This window comes from Malaya genurostris, chromosome 2 (assembly GCF_030247185.1).
Source record: "Malaya genurostris strain Urasoe2022 chromosome 2, Malgen_1.1, whole genome shotgun sequence".
Taxonomy (NCBI): domain Eukaryota; kingdom Metazoa; phylum Arthropoda; class Insecta; order Diptera; family Culicidae; genus Malaya; species Malaya genurostris.
In genome coordinates this window covers 70,391,892-70,415,648 of record NC_080571.1, presented here as the reverse complement: position 1 = coordinate 70,415,648, position 23,757 = coordinate 70,391,892, and the positions used below count along the sequence as shown (strand labels likewise).

Sequence of the window (23,757 nt, the reverse complement as noted above, 5' to 3'; positions counted from 1 at the left end):
ACAGTAGCAGCAGCAACAGCAACAGTAACAGCAGCAACCAGACACACCACCAATCTAACCTAACTATGACGTTAGATACTCAGAAATTTTCATAAGTGTAGTGTAGCTGTTTCTTTTTTCTTCTCTCTAACGTTGTATTTCTTTTTCTTTCTTTTTTTCATACATATCGGTAACAACCAATCGATGTGCTGCAGGTAAATCTTCGAGTTCGTCCGTAGGCAACCAGTTCCATCTCCGTCGGAGTCCTGCCCCGACACCGGAGTAGCAAAGGTGATGCCCGAGGTTGGCTGTTGATTGAAATAAATTTCTGGTAATAGCAGCCGTGCCGAAGGAAAAGGCACGTAATACAATTGCATGATAGACACGCCGTGTGTTGCTTCGGGAGGAGGAAATTCACTTCATGTTTCATGTGAAAACGGTACGCCCGGAGAAAAATTGAAACTAGTAGAGTGGAGAGTCAAGTGAAAAGAACGGCAAAAGTGATAAAGTGTAAAGTTTTTAATTGAAGAAGTCATCGGTAATTTCGAAGACGGTGGCGGCAGTGAAGAGTGCTAGAGAGGGCTACGGAAGCTACAGTAATAGCGCAGTACATCGCGAAACGGAAGAAAAGTTTTTTTTTTCGTGTGATACAAAGCCTGTTCCAACAACAGCTGCCGGAAAAATAAGAAGGCAACAGCGGCGGCGGAAAGAAGAGTTTACAAATAGCGGCGGAAGTGAGGACAATTACTTTGCGACAGTGGCAGTTGTATGAATTTCCATCTCAACCGAAGCCCAACTTAGGGAGTGCGAAGAAAAGTGGCAAACAACGCGCAACGTGCAGAGGAAGCTTATCGGAAACGGCTGTGTCAACCTCTTAGAATTGCCTTTTGGTTTCTCTGGCTGCCTCGTATGCGGTTGGCTTCAGCGCCTCGGTGCTAGTGGGTAGCGAACTGTGACACGCGTGGGAAAACACCAAATCAAAGGTGTCTGATACCGGTGAGCTCGGTGAATCGGATCAACAGCAGGCGGACCGATGTAGTGATAATCTACCACCGCCAGTATCGCCATCGTCGATGGCAACAATTGATTCAGGTAGGATGGGGAGGAAACCTCGGTGGTCGATTTAGATTAATTCGTTTCGTTATTGGAGAGCCATTTTTTTTTGGCTTTTGGATTGAGGAACCACATTGAGGGTGTATTTTGAGAAATTGATTACCAGAAGCTTTGTTGATAGTTAGAAGTATGAACGGATTTGGGAAGTTTTATTTTATTATACATTTCATTCTCATAAAGTCAATTTATACGGGGAAAATTTTGATTCAAAACTATACCATTGAGTTCTGTTTTGTTTAGCGCAGATGCCAATGAAAAAAAAAATCATTATTTTTATTATTATTAACGTAAAGCTTATTCATCTCATTAGAAGAGTCGCCATGTTATTTTATCGGTTACTCGACTGTCAGCCAACAAATTGTTATAAAACCGAATACAAAATCTTTGCTTCGGCTCTAAGAAGCAATACTGCAGGAAATGCCTGTTTTAATCCACCTAGCAGTGAAACGATGCCTTTCTCATATCAATCATACAATCATATATAATATCGATTCTTGAAAGAATAATCGAAATCGGTTTGTTTGACCGCCTACTGATAAAAACTATCAATAGGAGAAGATTTGAGGGCGATTTAGAAATTTTTTACGGTTTTTCGCCCTTTTCAGTTACATAAAATTTTATACCATAATTTTAAACACTTTTTACCCTATGTTTCCGGATCCGGAAGTCAGATCCGGATGAAATTCCCCCATCTATGAGAAAAGTTAGAACATATATTTTTATTGTTTTGCACATTTTACCCCAAAACTCTGAAACCATAAGTCAGATCAAAATGAAATTCAGGAATTTAGTATGGGACCACAAGATCTTTCATTTGAATTTAAGTTTGTGAAAATCGGTTCAGCCATCTCCGAGAAAAGTCGAGTACGCCTAATGTCTGTGTGTGTGTGTATGTGCGTATGTGTGTATGTACACATACGCACATACACACACGCAGACATTAGGCGTACTCGACGAACTGCGTTAAATGGAATATGATTGCATAACCTTTTTATACGAGAAAGGCAAAAATAGTTCGAAAATTGGGCAATATTGCTATTTTAGCAGCACGAAAACTGGAAACGAATGTACCTAATTTTTTCTTACTCTTAAAGTGATTCTATCGAACAGAGACAGAAAACTCACTATGACTTACAGCTTTCGTGTATGAGATTACAACTGGAGCTGAGTTGAATGGGTCATAGGTAACAAGTGATTTGCACGGAATTCTTGTATCCTGACCGAAAATCACATAAGAAGGTATAGCCTTCTTCAAGTGTATGCGTAATAAACGTACGCTATTTAGAATACCGGGGTGAAATTCTTCCACTTTTCTTTTTCGATAGAGAGATTCTCTCCGTATTGGGACGTAGTTTGGCGAATATATGAATCGGTGACGCTTGAGGGAAGATCATGCACACGCACTTCTATAGCACTATCTTCCATATATACTGGAATGTTGCACTTAATGTTCTCGTGCTCCACATAGTGCACATTGTTATTGTTTTTTTGCGAATTGAATTGCACCCTACTCCTTATAAAACTGGATGTAAATAACATTATTTGTCTCATTGCATTGAAGTAAATGCACACGTTTAATGTCAATATGCGTTTGCTCCTTAAGCAAACCTTCAAGTTCTCGTATCGAAGGTCGAATTTTGCACTGACTGAAGTCAACAACAATTGTATTCTTTCGTGTCGGCGGTAGCTTTTGTTCGTTTGGTTCACTCATTTCGAGGTCGTTCTATTGTTCACTACACAATACTCTACTTGGTTTCTTCTGTCCCGAACGTAAGCGGTTTCGTTTTATCGATTGACTTGGATGAGATGTGAAAGCGAACTGATGTGACAAATAATGTCAATCGATTTTCTCGGAGATGGCTGCACCGATTTTCACAAACTCGGATTCAAATGAAGGGTCTTATGGTTCCTTGGATCGCTATTAAATTTTATCCCGATGAGACTTCTGGTTCCGGAATTACAAGGCAATATGTGCAAATCTATGAGACATTGCGCACTCAATTTGCTAGGAAATAACCTAACAAACTTACAAACTTAGATGCATATAAAAGGTCTTGAAATTCTTTAAAATGTACCCGAAAAGTTTGTCCAGATCCGACTTCCGGTTCCGGTATTAAAGTGCAATGAGTGAAAACATTGCAATTTCATAAGTTATTTTTTTCAAAAGTAATGGTGAAACAAGGTGCAAATTTTTATAAAACTTACTGATAAATTTATCTAGTTGACAGACCTTGTTAGTTAGCGGATATATAAATCTACTTTGGGACTACCAGTCTCCAGTTTCCAATTATGAATGCTCTGGTAAGAAAAGCTACTAAAACGGAACTCACTTCGATTTCTCAGTAACGGTTAAAGCCGATTTTCACAAACCATGAGTCAGTGTCTTAAAAGATATTGTGCAATTTCATTGAAAAGGTGATGGTAGTGTATATCAATAGAAAGGTTTTGATTTTATTCGAGTTTTAAAAAAAAATGACTGAATCTTCTAGTGAGGTTTTAGAAAATATGAGTAATATGAGAAAGGCATCATTACTGTGTCTGTGTCAACCCAGCTTGCCGCATATGGATAGCAAACGTATATACCTACTTCGGGACAAAATTTCAATGATTTACAAATTTAAATGTTGTTTTTAAATTTTGAATTTTGTTTTTTTTCGTTGTAGGATTCGAATGAGGCTTTCTGACAGCTCACTTACAACCACAAATGTAAATGAGATTGGTTTGTTTTCATCATTGATTATTACTAATCTTTAATTCAACTTCTGTCGACGTCAAGATTAATTCAATATTTTTTTAGCCGGATTTTACTCATGAACTGGACGTCAAAATGTTCCGTGAACTTGACGTTTTGTGCCTCCATAAGAAGCTAACAATTAATATTGTTATTACGTAACCGTTTCATGCCGGTGATAGACGCTTGATGCCACGTGTGAATCGTTCTTTTTATATTGTTTTCGTTTTCATCATGAAACGTATTGGCCACCCTTTTTTTCACTAGAGTCTTTTTTTTTTCACCTGGCATAGAAACCTCAATAGACGAGTTTCGTGCTGAATCGTGACTCCCTGTCAGATTTAAATGAATCTCTCTAGTCGTATAGAATTTATCACAAAAAGCTACTTTGATTACTTGATTATTTCTAGACTGTTTCTTAAAAAGACGAATTCGAATTAATTTTTGAATAAAAATATTGAAAAAATTAGTTATTGAACCCTACACTGAAAAAAATCGATCTGAAAAATTGTAAACCTTATCTGTGTCAACCATTTGTACTAAATCTGGCAGCTCACCATAAACCACTAGGCAGACGTTAAGTTAATGCTATTTGCAAAACACTTTTTGTTATCACACCGAAGTGTTATGTCCAAACTGACGTCTCGAACGAAACAGATATCGGATATCTAGCCGGGAAGATTTTGATAATTTGAGGATTTGATTGATTTGATTTTTCACAAAAACATCAATCGCACGTCCCATTCTAGTAAACGTGTCAAATTGGAGCAATTCCAGAAATGCTGAATTTCGAATATATCTGTAAATTGTTTTAGCTGTAACTTCTTCATTTTTAAAAAGGCACGGATGGGATAGCCATCAATCTGTAGGTTTTAATAACAGCTTTAAAAAAAATTATCAAAAAAATTGAAACCCTGATTTTTTTTTATTTAACTTTTTCGGATTATTTTGTAATTATTGATTAATTAATTGAGAAAAAAAATAAAAATTTTTTTTCGGTGTATATTTTATTTAGAGTGTTCAATCGATTCCCTACAACTTCTTCCTGAACGCCATTTTTGTACAATTAACGGTTTCCGAGTTACAACGATTTGAAAAAGGCAATTTTTGTGAAATGCAAAAAAAACATACGCCCTTTTTAAAAATCAGTCGTGAGTCGGTTTGACCTCTCCATCGGTTCAAAACTTATTTTCGCTTATTTACGTTATGATGAACTTTACTTAGAATTTGAAAATTGTTTACTTCACATCGTTTGAAGGGTATTAGGCAAAGTTCCTAGAAGATACCAGAGTGTAGCTTGTTAATGCCATTCGCTCTCCTTTTTAGTAAAGTTTACTGTTATATTAGCAACATCAAGTAATACTTTTAATTTCATTGCAATTTCACCAAAGATTTGGTTTTGTAAATGGCAAAACGGGAACTGAATTTTCGGTGCATGTTGCGTTATTATGGTGCTCTAGCAGTTCATAATGAACTGTTTTGCATTGACGAGTAGAAGACTTAAGAAAAATTCCAGAAACGAGTAACGAGTTATCGGGCTTCAGATACATTGATTTAGATGAAACTTTTCACACGTCTCCAGTATGGCAAAGAATGGAGAGACTTAAGGTCTGAGGCCAGTGTGTTTTAGGGTGATTTAGAAGGCTATTTCCAGGCTTCAAATCTGATTTTCTCAGAAACAGTGACGAATATAAAAAACCCAATTGACAGTCTGACAGATTGACAGATTAGTTTAGATTATTCTGTGAACATTTCAGAATGATTCATTGACATTAGCAGTCGGGAAAGTCTTTTTTCTGAAGGAAGAATTGCATAGCTGAAAACACAGTTTTCAAATTGTTCATTGAATATCTCGCCTTCAAAATAATGGATCATAAATCTATCCTGGCAATGTCTAGATAATTTAATTGCGATGCGATTAGTGCATAAAAACATATATGTTGTCTCGATAAAAATGAAGTGAATGTTATTTTTGTGAAGGTAAGTCGATTTCTATGGTGGCGCCATTTTTTCTGCTCCAGTTTCCTGGTAACGTAACAAAACATGAGAGAGAAATAAAATCGGCTCAGCAAGACTGCCGAATAAGCGGTAGCTTTATTGGATGCAGACACATTTTATGTAAACTTATATCTGAGAATATCAACACTTTTCTGGTTACCCGGCCCATCGAGAGTCGATTTGTACATATGCGAGAGAGGATCGGCCTCAGCCCTTAAGATTGATTTTCGAAAAAAAGTGGATGTAAGCATGCGTATTCCACATAACGTTGTACATTGAAAACTTTTGATTGTTCAAAACTGATATCCAAAAAACAGTTGCAGGAAATACTCTAAAATAAAATTGAATTTTTTTGTTTCCAAAAATATGAAATTATCGAATGAAGGTAAATTAAATGTAAAAGAATCGTTCTAATTTCTATCTGACAGAGTTTATTTTATTTTAAATTAATCGGTAATGCGATTAGTGCCTTCTAAAAATGAATTTCGATGGAACAAACGTATTTACTCGATCCTAACAAATCTGTACATAAATGGAGTTCTTGAAATAACAAACCTATAAAACAATCAAATAGTCTAACTTTCGCCGTTTGTTGAGGTTATTCAGGGCATATCTCCTACGTACAAACGATTTCAGAGTATCTCTATTGAAAAAAAAACATGAACTTTGATCGGCGCATTTTATACATTCTTTCAGAAAAATATTTGCCACGAGAGAGTGCATTGTTCTCGTAAACAAAAATAACCTAAAGTATGCGTCAATCGTTTCGAAAACATCGTCGAAGTTTACGAAAACAACTGCTCTCAATGGGGTGCACGTGACTGATAAAGAAATAAGTCCTGCTTGTCAGTTCGCTGTCAGTCAGGTGACCTTTTCAGTTCATCCGGAGCTGTAATCGAAGTAGCTTAACCGATAAGAAGACGAACACCAACAGAGAAAGGCAAAACTTCCGGGAGAGCGTACGGAGCGTCAAATTGTCACCGTATAACTGAATTTCCATCATCCGTCGTTTTTCGGCTCGTAACACCGGCCAAACCATCCTAACGTGAAATTCAATCTTTCCTAATGAACCCTCTAGGATTGGGAAAACGGGACGCGAAGTGTGTAATTTAATTGTGCGAGCGTAGCAGAAGCTGTCATGTTGGAACTTTAGCTCGAGCCTCGCCCAATACCGGACAGGAAGGATTAACGCCCAGTACGCTTGTGGAAGGATGAGTTTACCGGTGTTTTCGGGAAACGGAAGACGATAACAAATAACAGATTAAACCTAATTTAACGACCACAGTTGGAAGTAGCTTGAATCTTATGGCAGACACTGGAAGATGACCGGTGCTTGCATTGAGCAACGAATGGTAATAGAGATGATCAAATTAATTTCTATTCGTTTCGATTCGGCAATTTACTGGTGTTGTTAGTAGAATTATCGCTATACTAACTCTGGATTCCTATGTAAAATGAGAGGAAATTCTTGAATCAAGAGATGGAGATAATGGTAAATATATTTTCAAAGGAGCACCGCTTGGATCTGGGCCACTGTTTGAATAAACTAGAATGCAATTGTAGAAAAATTATCGACAGCAGATTTTTTTTGTTTCGATTGTCCTGTAAAATTTTCTGACTCTATGTGCAGGGTTGGGAATCGAATCCAGGTAGGCTGCGAAACCATGCTACACCCTGTGGCTTATTTGAAAGCACAAACTTACAAGTTACGCTTTAGAAATATTGTTTAAGACTTACAAAATTCAGAATTTAAAAAATATATTTTTCGAGATTGCACCAGATCTTGACTTTTCATGCATTTCTAAGACATTTGGAATCAAAAATAAGTCCCAGTATTGTATAATTGACACTTTAATTAGTAACGAACAGTATCTAATTTTCTATGTTTCCTAAACTATTTAAATCATCAGCTTAGTGCAAATCTAGAATAATTTGATTAGTTTCGTGCACTTTTCGCTGCGCGGAATTCGTTCGAGCAAAATGTTCCGAACAGTGTTTGATATCGAAGAGAATTCCACAATTTGGCTCTTCTGAATGCCAGAAATGGATCCCGCAAAGCATTTGGATAATTTCTTTCGATGAAATAATCGACATCAAAATTCTATATTTTACTTGTGGCCGTTGGGACCACCCATTTGTCAAAAAGTTGCAAACGAAATCACGTAAAAAGAAAAAACCAAAATTGATTTAGTTTGGAAATAGTCGGAAGTGCAAACAGACGTTCTTTCGCAAAGCCAGTTTCGCTTCAAACAAAAGTGATCGCATCATCCAGCTTCTGATCGTTTGCCTTAGAGAAAAAGAAAACGAAAAGTGGACAACGATGGGGAACATTATACAAAATCAGCCATTCTGATGTCTCTAAATGTTATCTAAAGAACTATGAAGGTTATTTTCTTTGCAAATCAAAGGTAAAAATGATAATTTTAGTGCAAATCTAAACTAATTTGATCGGTTGTGCGCTTTTCGCTGTGTGAAATTCACATCAAACGAATGCAAATAAAACCAGCATACGGCATATCAATATCGTAGGAAATACCACCTTCCGAAAGCCTGAAGTGAATCCCGCGAAAGATGTTAATCTTTCAGCTCCTGGACGTTCGCTCTGTTACTCGCACAACAGAACGAATACATTGATGATGATGATGATGGTCCCATTTCATACCTCTACAAAGGTGTGAGCAGAACGAGTTATCTAAATGATAATTAATATTTTTGCACATATCTTAACCAGTAAACAAAAGAAAACGATCTGATTAATCTAGCAGGTATAGCAGGTCTTCAAAAGAACGACTGACCACAAAATAATATTCAAATATTTCGGATTTGTTATCCAGGGTTAATCAAGAAAATGTCCAACCCGGGAAGATCCTTGATCACATCAGGAATCAAACCCGATATATTTACCAGTATCAGACAGTAATTCACCTGACCCTTCCCGCCGGACCAGCTCATCGCTACACACATCAGCTACGATGGAGTAACGAGACTGCGGATGAGCAGAGCCAAGCCCAATTCCATCAACAACTGTCGATCCCAATTAGTTTCCAGAATCTATTCCTTAAATTATTAATCAAACCTTGCGATCAAGGTCAAGAGCAAACTTAACATACTGAATGCTAAGGCTCTTCGACCAGTCCTGTTCGCTTTCCAAATAGTCACTACCTGCTCGAGGCACAGTAACTTAATACGTCTCACAATAATATAAGGAGTGTATCGAAAATAAGCTATCCACAAATTTTCCTTTCAAATTATGATAAAAAACAATATTTTATTCAAACTAAAAATTGATCCTTTATTGTACGAGGTTAAACTTGAGCATACTGAAAATCGGATAAAATTTAAGTTATTCCTTCATGAATTTTCGAATTTTAGTTCGAACGCTCTTCATCAAGTTCCGGACAGATGTTGCATTTTTTGGACGCTTGAGCCCAACTTTTTTTGAACTCCTGCATGTTCCCAGCTGCCTTACCAGTCTTCTTGAAGACCCTCTTCACGATTGCCCAGTAACATTCAATGCGTCGAAGCTAAGGCAATTTGGTGGATTGATATTTTTTCTCAAAGAAATTTATCCCTTTTTCCGCAAGTCAATTGAGAGTGGTTTTGGCATAGTGAGCCGACGCTAAATCCAGCCAAAACAATGGAGGTGTACTATGTTTCTTATATAAAGGCAGCAATCTCTGCTGAAGACGCTCAGTAGTGTAAAAAATGATTGACTTCAAACCACAGGAACATATTGCTTGCCATACTAGTACCTTTCAACCGAATTTCTTCACTTGAATCGAGCTGTTCGCATCGCTCACATCCTCCCCAACGACGACAGTAAAGTATTGTGGTTTTGAGTCCTCCTTTACATAAGTCTCATCGTCTATCAAAACGCATGTATCCGGACACTGCAAAATATGCGAATACAATTTCCGGGCCCTTGTTTCTGCTCGCTTCTTCTGTTCTACACTTTGTTTCGAGATTTTCTGCTTCTTGTAGGTCTTCAGGTGATTTCGCCTCTTGATACACCGGATCATTCCGATACTCGTTCCTACTTTTTTTTGGCTAAATCACGTATTGACGTTGATTTGTTCTTCATGATTAGAGATACCATGTTCTGGTCCAGTTTCGGGTTGGAAGAACCGAATTTTCTGCCTCTTCTTGGTAGCTCATCCAAAGAATAGTGTTCTCCAAACTGATTAATGATGGTTTTAAAACTGGCAAGATGAATTCCAGACCGCTTCGCCAATTTTCGCATAGTAATACCCTTCTCACTTAGCTCACAGAACCTTAATTTTCACTTCCTTTTCAATACGCGACATTTTAAAAACGCAGAATTTCAACCTCACAAGCAAGTAAACAAACGAAAGCTGACAGCCAAACGCATAGCATGCTGTGACCTGAGCATAAAAAAACCATCACAAATACATGCGTACAACACAAACGTATGTTGATGGCTTATTTTCGATACACTCCTTATATAAACAAAAAGAAAAGAAAATACAATCTTCGTAATATGTAAAATGTCCACCAATATCCTTGCGCGTTTGATTTCTCTTGGCATCGAATTGAAAAAACTTATTCCCTTGGTTTGCGAATTTCGGCTTACTAATACCCACTCACAGTCGTACAAATTCAACTAGTTACTTATTCGCTTGTGCAATAATAAGTTTTGCGATCTGGCTAACAGAAAGCTTGGTGTTCTAGCATCAAATGCTTTTCTAGTATTGTACCTATTCAAATCAGTTCCTCTTTCAACTCGATCACACAAATATCGAGGCAGCATGTCATTTAATATCTTGAAAATAAATACCATGGTTAAGTTTGACTGAAAGCCATTTTAATGCGTTCAGTAGAAAAACTGAGGAGGTATATATATTACATTTTAGAATTATTCGCATGATTTTATTTTGCAGTCGCTGTTTTCTCAAGATTTGTGTATTATTAGCAAGAAACAGAATGGATGGGCAAAAGTCAATGTGGTGTGAATTGACTGTTTTATACAAAAGAATCTTACTATTGATCGATAGGTCATTTCTCAAACGACATAATACACCATACTTTTGGGCAATCTTCTTGATGACGTTATTGATATGAGATTAACTTTTCATCAATTATGACTCCAAGATACTTCATTTCTCTAACGCGATCAATAGTTTTACCATTAATTTCCACATTCCACATTTAATCCCGAAAAATGAAAAATGAGAATCCGAAATGAAGTAGTCAACTTTAAATATTCTATGCGTTGTTTTTCATGGAGCCGTTAGAACCGCTTTTTTGAACTATTGATCTATTATATTCATCGTGTCGTCTCGGTGCAGAACGTTAGCGCTGTAGGGAAGGGCACATATGCATGTGGCAGATTTACTTTGTGCGCCGTTCGCCAAACGAGAGGCAACCGATTTGTTCGGAATTTTGTTCGTAGAAATAAATGTCAACTGTGTTGAAAGTTGGAGAAATGGTTACCTTCGTTTGTTTTCATAATCCGAAGCATTTTACAAAGATTTGTGCATTTTTAAAGTGATCTACCCCTTGTCGACAACAGTCCTACGTTAGTCTCGCGGTCATGTCTCTAACATTACCTACTAACAGATCGGCTGAAAAGTTCGTATCGTTTCTATGAGAGGGCGCCACTAGAATTAAATCCATACCATTTTCAGTTAGTACCAATCTTCAAAAGATACGTGTATAAATTTGACAGATGTCTGATCATTAGTTTGTGAGATATTGCATTTTGAGTGAAGCTACTTTTGTTATTGTGAAAAAAATGGAAAAAAAGGAATTTCGTGTGTCGATGAAACACTACTTTTTGATGAAAAAAAGTGCCGCCGATACCAAAAAATGGCTTGATGAGTGTTATCCAGATTATGCACCGGGCGAAGCAACAATTCGTAAGTGGTTTGCAAAATTTCGTACTGGTCATATGAGCACCGAAGACGATGAACGCAGTGGATGTCCAAAAGAGGCTGTTACCGATGAAAACGTGAAAAAATCCACAAAATGATTTTCAATGACCGTAAAGTGAAGTTGATCGAGATAGCTGACACCCTAAAGATATCAAAGGAACGTGTTGGACATATTATTCACGAATATTTGGATATGAGAAAGCTTTGTGCAAAATGGGTGCCGCGTGAGCTCACAATCGATCAAAAACAACAACGAATTGATGATTGTGAGCAGTGTTTGGAGCTGTTATACCGAAATAAAACCGATTTTTTTCATCGATATATAACAATGGACGAAACATGGCTCCATTACTTCACTCCGGAGTCCAATCGACAGTCAGCTGAGTGGACTGCACGCGATGAACCGAACCCAAAGCGTGGAAAGACTCAACAATCGGCCGGTAAGGTTATGGCGTCTGTTTTTTTTTTTTTTTTTTTTTTTTTTTTTTTTTTTTTTTTTTTTAAATAACTATTTATTGGAATATGAGTTAAAATTAAATTATTAAGATTTAAATTGGGTGTTCAGCCACAAGTGGTGACTTTTCAGCCCTGTTATATATATATATATATGATTTGGTTATTACCATGAAGACATCATTTGCTTCCGCAATTCTGAGATTTTTGTGTAGGGAAAATTCTAAACCTACTTGTATTGTGTAATGGGGAAAAGGAACTTATATACTAACTTACTAACTAATACAGAGAGCGAATCGATTCAATTGAAGATTGCATCGATTTTTGTCGGAATTTGCTTATAATATTATGTGACATTACATCTAATGGTTCTATATTTGTGAGTCTGTGTAACTCATTTGTACTAAACCAGGGAGGACGCTTCAGAATCATTTTCAGAATTTTATTCTGAATCCTTTGAAGCGTTTTCTTCCTGGTGGAACAACAGCTTGACCAAATTGGTACCGCATAAAGCATGGCTGGTCTGAAAATTTGTTTATAAATTAACAATTTGTTTTTTAGACAGAGCTTAGAATTTCTGTTTATAAGAGGATATAAACATTTAATATATTTATTACACTTTGCCTGGATTCCTTCAATGTGATCCTTGAAAGTGAGTTTTTTGTCATACGTTAAACCTAAGTATTTAGCTTGATCAGACCATGTCAATTCCAAGCCATTCAATTTGAGAATGTGATTATTGTTTGGTTTTAGAAAAGAAGCTCTTGGCTTGTGAGGAAAGATAATTAATTGCGTTTTTGCTGCATTTGGTTTAATTTTCCATTTTGACAGATAATCACTGAAAATATTTAAACTTCTTTGTAGGCGACTGCAGATCACTCTTAGATTTCTACCTGTGGCTAACAGACTTGTGTCGTCACAGAATAGCGATTTCTGACAACCAACGGGTAGATTTGGAAGATCAGAAGTGAAAATATTATACAAGATTGGAGCTACACTCGAACCCTGCGGAACACCGGCTCGTACGGGTAGCAATTCAGATTTACAATTCTGATAGCTAACCTGAAGAGTACGATCAGTTAAATAATTTTGAATCATTTTGATCAAATAAATAGGAAACTGGAAATCAGACATTTTTGCTATTAAACCTTTGTGCCAAACACTGTCGAATGCTTTTTCTATGTCTAGAAGAGCAACTCCAGTGGATAACCCAGAAGATTTATTTGATTTTATCATGTTCGTTACTCTGACAAGTTGATGAGTAGTTGAATGTTCATGACGAAATCCAAACTGCTCTGGTAAAAAAATTGAATTCTCATTAATATGAGTCATCATTCTTAACAAGATAGTTTTTTCAAAAAGTTTACTGATAGAAGAAAGTAAGCTAATTGGGCGATAACTTGATGTTTCTGCTGGGTTTTTATCAGGTTTTAGGATAGGAATTACTTTAGCGTTTTTCCATCTTTTTGGGAAGTAAGCTAATGAAAAACACTTGTTGAAAATTTTAACCAGGAGTCTCAAGGCAACATCGGGAAGATTTTTAATAAGAATATTAAAAATTCCATCATTACCAGGAGCCTTCATGTTTTTGAGTTTCCTAATAATTGATTTAATTTCATCAAAATTCGTCTCAATAATGTCATCGTGTGATAACACTTGGGTTGAAATATGATCATACTTCAGTGAGACTTCATTTTCAATAGGACTCACAACGTTTAAATTAAAATTGTGGACACTCTCGAACTGCTGAGCTAGTTTTTGAGCTTTTTCACCATTTGTAAGAAGTATTTGATTTCCTTCCTTGAGAGCAGGAATTGGTTTCTGAGGTTTCTTAAGAACCTTAGAAAGTTTCCAGAAAGGTTTAGAATATTGTTTAATTTGTTCAACTTCTTTAGCGAAATTTTCATTTCGCAAAAGAGTAAATCTATGTTTAATTTCTTTTTGTAAATCCTTAACTATGTTTTTCATAGCAGGATCACGAGAACGTTGATATTGTCGTCGACGAACATTCTTCAACCGAATGAGCAGTTGAAGATTGTCATCGATGATAGGAGAATTTAATTTAGTTTGAGCTTTGGGAACTGAAAGATTTCTAGCTTCGATAATATAATGATTCAAATTATCAATTGCTGTGTCGATGTCCGCAGAATTTTCTAAAATAGTTTCATGATCCACGTGATTTTCAATGTGAGATCTGTAATCCAACCAATTAGCTCTATGATAGTTGAAAATAGAACTAATTGGATTAATTATAGCTTCGTTGGAAAGTCTGAATGTTACAGGAAGATGATCTGAGTCAAAGTCAGCATGAGTAATCGGTTCACTACAAATGTGACTTTGATCTGTTAGAACCAGATCAATTGTAGACGGGTTTTTCACGGAAGAGAAACAAGTAGGATTACTGGGATGAAGAACTGTGAAGTAACCAGCTGAGAGTTGATTATGAAGTATTTTACCATTACTGTTATTTTGCCTACAATTCCACTGGACATGCTTAGCATTTAAGTCCCCTATTACGAAAAATTTCGATCGATATCTTGTAAGTTTTTGCAAATCGCCTTTAAAGAAATTTAATTGTTCGCCGGTGCATTGGAATGGCAAATATGCTCCAGCGATGAAATAAATTCCATGAATGGTTTCAACTTCGATTCCCAAGCTTTCAATAACTTTAGTATTGAAAGAAGGTAAAATTCGATGTTTAATTTGCCGTTGGACAAAAATGGCAACTCCACCACCAATTCCAGTAAACCTGTCAAATCGATGAACCACATAATGTGGATTACTTTTCAATTTTACATTTGGTTTAAGAAAAGTTTCTGTCACAATGGCAATATGAATTTTGTGAACTTTGAGAAAATTATAAAATTCATCTTCACTCGATTTCAAAGATCGAGCATTCCAATTTAAAATATTCAAATAATTATTTAACATCACTGTTAAATTTTAAATTCATTATAATATTATTTGCAAATTTCCATCCGATTTGAAATGCTTCAAAAAGTGATGAAGTCGAATTCATTTGGATGATCATTTGAAAAAGTTGATCTTGTAGGTAGATCATTTTATTTTCAGTTATATCGCCTAAATCGACTTCATTTAAAGAAGCGAATGGCATTGAAGGAATATTTGTAGGTAGACTGCCATTAGAAGAAGATGATTTGGCCGGTCTACCTATTAATAAATTGTTTTCGTTAGAAGAAGAACTGCAAGGCGGTCCTGTGTTTTGATTATTTACATTAGAAGAAATAGGAGATAGATTTCTACCTAATATACCAGCATAACTGACATTAGAAGAAGATGATGACGAGGTCGATCTACCTGTCAATAAATTGTTTTCGTTAGAAGACGAATTGGCAGGTGCCTTAGAAGAATTTTCAGGTATATTCTGTAAATTTAAGGTCGTTGATTTGACTTGTTGTCTAAGCGAACGAGCGTTTAAAATTTTTTCCCTGACAGGACATTTCAAATAATTGGATTTATGATTTCCATTGCAATTTGAACATGAAAATTTATCAGTGGTTTCATTCATTGGACAAACGTCTTTCGAATGCGATTCACCACAATTCAAACACCGTATATCCATATGACAATTTTTGGTTCCATGACCGAAGCCTTGGCAACGACGACATTGCGTTAAGTTAGCAATACGATTATGCCGTTTATAATGTTCCCAATGAATTTTAATGTGGGAAATGAAACGTACTTTTTCTAAAGTTTTCAAATTGTTTACATCACTTCGATTGAAGTGTATTAGGTAAAGTTCATGGGAAATTCCAGAGCGTGGTTTAGAAGTACCATTCGCTCTTTTTTTCATAAGTATTACTTGGGAAGGGGCAAAACCAAGCAATTCTTTTAGTTCGTTTTTAATTTCATCAATACTTTGATCATTTGATAATCCTTTCAAGACAGCCTTGAAGGGTCTGTCTGATTTTATATCATATGAATAAAATTTATGAAGTTTTTCGGACAAATATCGAATAAGACGTTCGTAATCTTCCAATCCATCCACCAAGACTCGACATTCTCCTCTTCGTCCGATTTGAAATGAGACTTTTACTTCCGGGAGAAAAGTAGAAAGCTCAGTACGGAATGCTTTGAAGTCGGAAATCATCACCGTCACTGGTGGCATAGATTGATGTTTCTTCCCAGAACGACAAGCGTCCATTTTGGGAATTTTTGAAGAATTTTCTTCTATGTCACTACAATCGGATTCAGGAAGAATCTCGTAAATATTGTTAGACGGCATAGGATCAACGGAAGGGAAATCCGTCCGTTGTCTTTTATTTTTACATTCAGATTCTATAAGATCGTGAATGTTATTAGAAAAATGTTGAATAACGGATTGTGATTTATTCCGTATTGAATTATTTTTAGCCTTAGGCTTGTTGCCTTTCCGGTTGGACGCAGGCATTTTTGAAATTAATGAAATTTTAAATTAAATTAACTAGGCTAAATTAGTCTTCGATTAGACTCCTAGCTAGCCTTAAAAAAGGCTGATTAATTTCTTAGTCACTCTAATATCACTTAGTCACTCTAATATCACTCTTTGTATCACTTAATCACTTAGTTAGTGATTCAGGTAGCCTTGAAAAAGACTGAAGCCTTGAATCAATGAAACTCTAGGTAGCCAGAAAAAAATTCCAGGAGCCAAGAGCTATACGCGTGCGGTGCGAACGACTGTTCAACACCGACTGGTTATGGCGTCTGTATTTTGGGATTCGCATGGTATAATTTTCATCGACTACCTTGAAAAGGGAAAAACCATCAACAGTGACTATTATATAGCGTTATTAGAGCGTTTTAAGGACGAAATTTCAAAAAACCGGCCTCATTTGAAGAAGAAAAAAGTTTTGTTTCATCACGACAATGCACCGTGTCACAAGTCGATGAAAACCATGCTGAAATTGAACGAATTGGGCTTCGAACTGCTCCCTCATCCACCGTATTCTCCAGATTTGGCCCCCAGTGACTTTTTTCTGTTCTCAGACCTCAATAGAATGCTCGCTGGTAAAAAATTTAGAAGCAATGAAGAGGTAATCGCTGAAACTGAGGCCTATTTTGAGGCAAAGGACAAATCGTACTACAAAAATATTATCGAAAAGATTGAAGATCGCTATAATCGCTGTATCGCCTCTGATGGCAATTATGTTGAATAATAAAAACGAATTTTGGCAAAAAAATGTGTGTTTCTATTAAACGATACGAACTTTTCAGCCGAACTGTTACAAGTTGTTTGGAGAAAACATGTCATCTAGTTTCGCTGACACAAAATATCATTTGTTAACTGATTTTTTTCTTGAACTGATTTTTTCACGAATGAATTTTTTCTGATCATGATTTTCCCAACACTGCATATGAGCATGAATAAAATTTTCAGTGTATTAGTAGCCTTTTTTGCTATTGATGTTACTGTGATGTCAGTTTTGAATCGCGAGAGAGATCTATATTTGGTGACACTATGTGAATCCCGATGAATCTTTAATTTCTCTGCAGAAGCCGAAAAACTAAGGAATCACCTTGAAAAATATATCTCATGTAATTTTGACTGCTTTAGAAGTTTAAACATTTTAACCCATCTGTTGTTTAAATATGAAGTTTTAGGAACAAGATTAGCCTAATTCTTTAATGCATCCCTATGGCTTTCACATGCCGGCATAACGATGCCAGATGTGGATTCAAACACCGGAACTACGGGGATGTGCATGCAATAAAAACAACATAAAGGACTTGCAGCCGGAAGAAAGATTAGGAGGAACCGTAAAAGGCACTCGAGCAGAATGGCGAATAACGGAGAAACGAAAATACGGTGGCGTTTGAGAGGCATGATGCAGGGAAATTGCAGGGAACATAAAATTTGGGTCGAGGTCGGACAAGTCGTTAATCTTTCGGTCGGTGAACGAGAAGCATCCGAGGGGGTTCAGTACGGCAATGCATACTCTGCAAGCGGATCCTATGCCAGCGGGAATTGTGTATACTTCGTTCAATAACAGATGCTACCGTAACGAACATAGGTTTTGTAGTAGAAAAGTGAAGATTTACGTAATGGAAATATAGAAAATATTTTTGATTTATTCCGTTATAATGATCTCGCTTCGTTCAGCACATCTCCGCTAGGAGATTGCATGCTTCTTATCAGGAACCGTCAGAGGTTTGATTTACGTGAAACTAGATGTGATTGTTAAATGAATGCTTTAATAGGTCGTAAGCAGCTAAACAACATTCGCTTCATGATTATGAGGCTCGTATTTTAGATGTAATAGAATTTAGAATGTGCATGTACGTACGTCTAACTAGAGCAGACCGCGTACAATGAAATGCCTATCGTAATTGTTGGTAACGTATTAGCACTTAAGATTGTACTATTAAAATCATACCAAGAAGATAATTCTGCTGTTCAGCTCTCTTCGAATTCACATCACGTAGCAGAGAAGCAGTCTTGTTAGTCCAAACCATCACGTCAATCAAGCATTTTTCCTAATTTGCTGCATGTTGGGTTTCCTACACAATGTGTCTCTTGGACCACCAGCGTAAAGACGTGACAGTACGGTAATAGGTGGCGACTATTACGTCGTGCGGTGGGATGCTGAGCGAAAATTGCTTCTAATCATTCAACGTTCCACAGTCGCAATGCAAGTCATCGCTTTAATAACCTGTCACAAATTCCGCACCCGTGGCTCTCACGGTGCCACATTGTTGGCCTACCCGAGTTTGCAGTGAACAAACTATGACAGAACAATGCATAATGGATTTCTAATTATTTTAGTATTGCCTAATTGTTGGTTATATTGTGTAAAGAAAATTGAAGCAGTAAACTAATCCAATTAATTATTCCAAATTATTTTTCACTGTACACAATTACTTTACGTTTTAATTTTCCACAAAAAGGCATCATAAACCAAGTTTTCATACTGTACTCGCAGCAAAATGGAGCATGATTTAAATAAAAAACCTGTTTTAATCCACCTAGTGGTGTAATGATGCCTTTCTCATGTATAATATTGTGGTATTCTATTCAAAAACTTTCTCTTCGATTTTTGAAAGAAACCAAGGGATTGCTTGTGCATCAACTAGTATAACATACAGAATGAAACAGTTCTCTGATCGATTAGGCCATCCATTAGAAAACGAAGTGGGTTCTCTATGCACTTCCGGCACCGGAACCCGAGAACCGGTATAATCGATGTCGGTTCGTACGGCCACCAACTAACATATCGTACAAACTCGACTTGTTTTTATATGATTTTGCCATCGTACTTTAAACGACGTTTTAAATTTTTTTTGTATCCGAATATATGCAGTAATTTTTGGTAGCACCATAAGACCTTTCATTTGACCCTTAAATTGGGAATAACGGTTTTGAGTCCAGTTTACAACATTTTTTACGGTTTTTGTTCCGCCAGTTTAAGTGACGGTGTACAATATTGAAAACACTTTACCCTATAACTCCGAAACCGAAAGTCGGATCCGGATGAAATTCAGGAATTCCGTACCTTTGATTTGAATCTAAGTTTGTCAAAATTGGTTCAGCCATCTCCGAGAAAACCGAGTGAGATTATTTGACATTTTTTTTAATTCAAAATTTTTACGAGTTTAAAAAATATAGTTTCAGCTTCTTTCTAGAGGCTCTTCAACGATTCAAGAGTATATGTTGACAAATAATAATATATTTTATAATAGCATAATATAAAAAGAATTTCGTATGTTAATAGAATACCGCTTTTATTGAAAAAAAACTGCTCTTAATTCACCTAAAGGACAGTTTATAGCTTTTTCCTGCCATTCTAACAATCTCATTATAATAAATTGTTTGTATTAAGCTAATGTTAGGCACGAACTTTGGCTGATTTTTGATTCGGCCAATTCACAAAAGCGCTTCCCGGTGGATAGAAAAAATGCGTTTTGTAGGTTACGTCACTTTTACGATTATATCTTCGAAACCGAAAGTGCAAGTAATTTGATCTTCAAACTTGAACAGTTGTCTAATAGTAGCCTAAACTTATTGAAATCGCCAATTGATATTCGAACTTGATTTACAGCGTAAGACTGGCTCTCAAACGACCTTCAAATTTTTAAAATCGATTTAGCTATCTCTGAAGAAATTGAACGGAGAGAAAAAATGCATTTTGTCGGTTGCTTCACTTATAGGAGAAAGTCTTATAAAGCGTCACTGCCAGCCAAAATGTCGCCCTTCCTTTATAACTAACACTATCTTTTCGTAGGATCTTTCTGCTATGCAAGTTTGGTAGTTGTCGTTTGTTGGAAAGTAAGAAAAAACTGAAAATTTCATTTGGTAGCTTTTCGATGTAAGGTTTTGCTTCGACTAAATAAGCGTTTTATCCGCCATTTATTTGACATACTGAATATCTCAAAACAGTCACTTTATGGACATTTAAAGAAGCATAATGCATCATTGTTGTGGGGTAAAATGGGTCTGGTTGTGTATCATGCCACTGATTTGTGGTGAGACATATTTTATGGCTGCTAGGACATTATGTACCTTATGATAAAAAAAGAGCCGGAATTTTCATTTTAAAATTCCCGCGCTTGTCCAATCGGTAAACTTTTATTCTCTCAACGTTGGCAACACTTCTATACATATTCTGTCAAATTTTGACGCATATCGCACGATTAGAAGGTGAAAAATTTTCGTGTGGCGATTTTTATAATGGATGAAAATTTAGAACAACGTGCGTGCATCAAATTTTGTGTTGCAAATGGATTTAAGTGTTCCAAAACGTTGAAAATGTTAGAAAAGGCCTTTGGCGAATCGTATCTAGGAAAAACACAGGCATACGAGTGGTATAAACGCTTCAAAGGTGGTCGTACAAGCTTGGATCAGAATGAGATCCCTGGCCGCCCAACAACATCTGTTGCTGAAGAAAACATAGAATCGGCGAAGCAAATCGTGTTGCAAAATCGTTCTGTACCGATTAGAATTTCACGCTAATGCGCCGACTCACACAGCGTTGGTTTTGTCGCAGTTTTTGACCAAAAACTCAACCAATATCATCAACCAAGCACTGTACTCTCCAGATATGGCCCCGTGTGACTTTTACCTCTTCCCCAGACTCAAATTGCCATTGCCGGGAACGCGTTTTGAGACCATAGAAACCATAAAAGAAAATTCGCTGCGTGAACTAAAGGCCATACCTTCGGCGGCCTATAAAACTTATATGCAAAATTGGATCAAGCGTTGGCATGCATGTATTGCCACAGGAGGATAGTACTTTGAAGGCGATAATAAAGAAATTTATTAAAAATTGAAATTTTGCGTTTTACCTTTTTTAATAAAATTCCGGTTCTTTTTTGATCATAAGGTATGGTGCTTTTGGTCGGTTATGTCACTTATACCATCATGTCTCCGAACCGGAAAACCCAAAAGTGGGAGCGGGTCATTTCACCGAAAGTCATTTTACCGGAAGTCGTTTCGTCGAATACCATTTCGACGAAAGTAGTTTCGTTGAAAGGGTCATTTCGACGCAAGGGACATTTCACCGAAAGGGTAATTTCGAATACATCATATTATTTTTTTGTGTTATTATGTCACCTGGGTAATTGGCAGCCACATATCCGAAGCCAAGACGCTAGCTGAGTTGGGCGCCGACCCGCCGTAGGAAGTGGCGGTCTTTCGCATACAAACCTGTAACCGCCTCGTTTTCCTTTCCTTTTCAAAACTAGGTTTCTTTGCTTTAGTTTGGTCCGAACAAGCGGCTGCGAGGTCGGACAGTTCACGAACTAAAACGATGTGGCCAAGCCGCATTAGATATTTTTTTTCATTTTCACTCAGTAAACGGATAATACCACAAACATTTACCTGATAGACACACTAATGCAAATGCTTTGATGTTTTATAGCTAATATAGTCAACAAGTTTCATTGGGAACTCCGTTCTGAGGTTCATGAATCAATCTTTATTCAAGAATTGTAGGTCAACAAAACAGGCGTTAACGTTATCATATTTCATTTATCTTTATTTTAAATCAATTCCAATTGCGATATTAAGACAATTGCTGGATTCGGCGAAATGGCATTTTTGGTGAAATGGCTTTTGGCGAATAAGCTTTCAGCGAAATGGTTTTCGGCGAAATATCATCCGGCGAAGCGGTTTTCGGCGAAATGGCTTTCGGCGAAATGAAGTAATTCTGACTCCGGATTTAACTCCCTGCGAATATATTTTGTTCTCAGAGTCGAAAAAGAAGCTTACTGGAAAGTAATTATTGCAGGCTGAGGAGAAATCGTAATATAAGAGCGGTGTAGACATGTTGGAACGCCGTTGGAATTATTGTTCTGCTCTTCAAGGAGAATACATTGATGACTTAAACCGAAATTTGAAAAAAAGTGTTTATTTTATGTTTGCCCGAGGACTGTTTGACCAACGTCGTACATTATTGTTGATATAATTACTAAACATGTTCGGTTTATATTAATTGTTTCTTCGTGTGTTTCACATGCAGAGCAGTTTAATTGGCAAAACGATTTCTTCGAATAGAATAAGCTGCGAATTCGAGTCCCTTCTAAGCGGTACCTTTTTCGCAAATTTTCACTCATCTGTTGCATTCGTCAGTATTTTCCCAATTTATTTATTTTATTAGATGCTGATATCAAACCTAAATATAATAAATATAGCAGTTGTGAAAAAAAATTGTTCTTGGGTTTATCAACAATGTTCTTTTGTTTCAAATCGTGTTATATACTTTATATTCAAAGTATGCGCAACGCAATAGCATTCTTTATCGATGACAACAATGTGCACTGTACCGAGAATGAAATCGTTAAATGCAACATACCAGTATATATGAGGGTTTGTGCAATAGAAGTGCACGTGCATGATTTCACTGTAGGAGCTAACAGCTTTTCTTGAGCTTTCCTTGAACCTGGATAAGAGGATATCTACATCCAAGAACAATGGAATTTCTGCGTAAATTTTAAGTAACCTCTGCACACGCAGAGAAATGTAGCTTGTTGAAATTAATAAAACAAATCAGTAGATTTTTAAATATGATTTTTGTTAATTTCAAGGTAGAATATGATTCTTCTGAACCAATTTCTCCCTTCTACATCAACAATTATATCTGTTTGATTTAAAACGAAATTCTAATCCTGGCTAATGAAAAAAGGCTTATGCTTCGGCTAATTTGATTGTAAAAAGAAATTAACAATTTATTACATGTCAACAAAAGTTGAGTTGATGTTATTAGCAATGTTGATTCAATCATATTTTACATTTATATCAAGAAAAAAATTGGTTCATTTTATCTATGATCTTTTTTGTGTATTTCGTATACTCAGCAAATCGTGTTCCGAGTTCACCGTTCCTTCGACTAACCCCGCCTCAATGCAATGCTTGCATCAAATGGATTCGAACATTGCATAAAAACTTCCGATCCTTTGCAAATGACAAGCAATCTACACGTATTTAGTTTGTGTTTTTTTAGTTTTGTATAAACAATAAACATTTTCAGATCTTAAAAACTACTCAAGTTTGCATACAGTGTTCTATTTCTTACCAAACGCATCGAAATATTCAGTCTCCGGAACAAGCCAATTACACTCTAGTATGATATTGTGCACATCTGAATATTTTTTTAATAA

At 36.4% G+C, this 23,757-nt stretch overlaps 1 protein-coding gene across 2 annotated transcripts in view; it reads left to right on the top strand.

The window, feature by feature from the left end:
- Positions 1-23,757, top strand: part of LOC131430134 (calcium/calmodulin-dependent protein kinase kinase 1) — a 374,604-nt gene that overhangs the window by 39,248 nt on the left and 311,599 nt on the right. For both annotated transcript variants that reach the window (XM_058594856.1, XM_058594855.1), the window contains exon 3: positions 195-1,071. In XM_058594856.1, coding sequence (XP_058450839.1) covers positions 1,053-1,071 — 19 coding nt within the window. In that variant the 5' untranslated portion in view covers positions 195-1,052. The remainder of the gene's footprint in view (positions 1-194; positions 1,072-23,757) is intronic.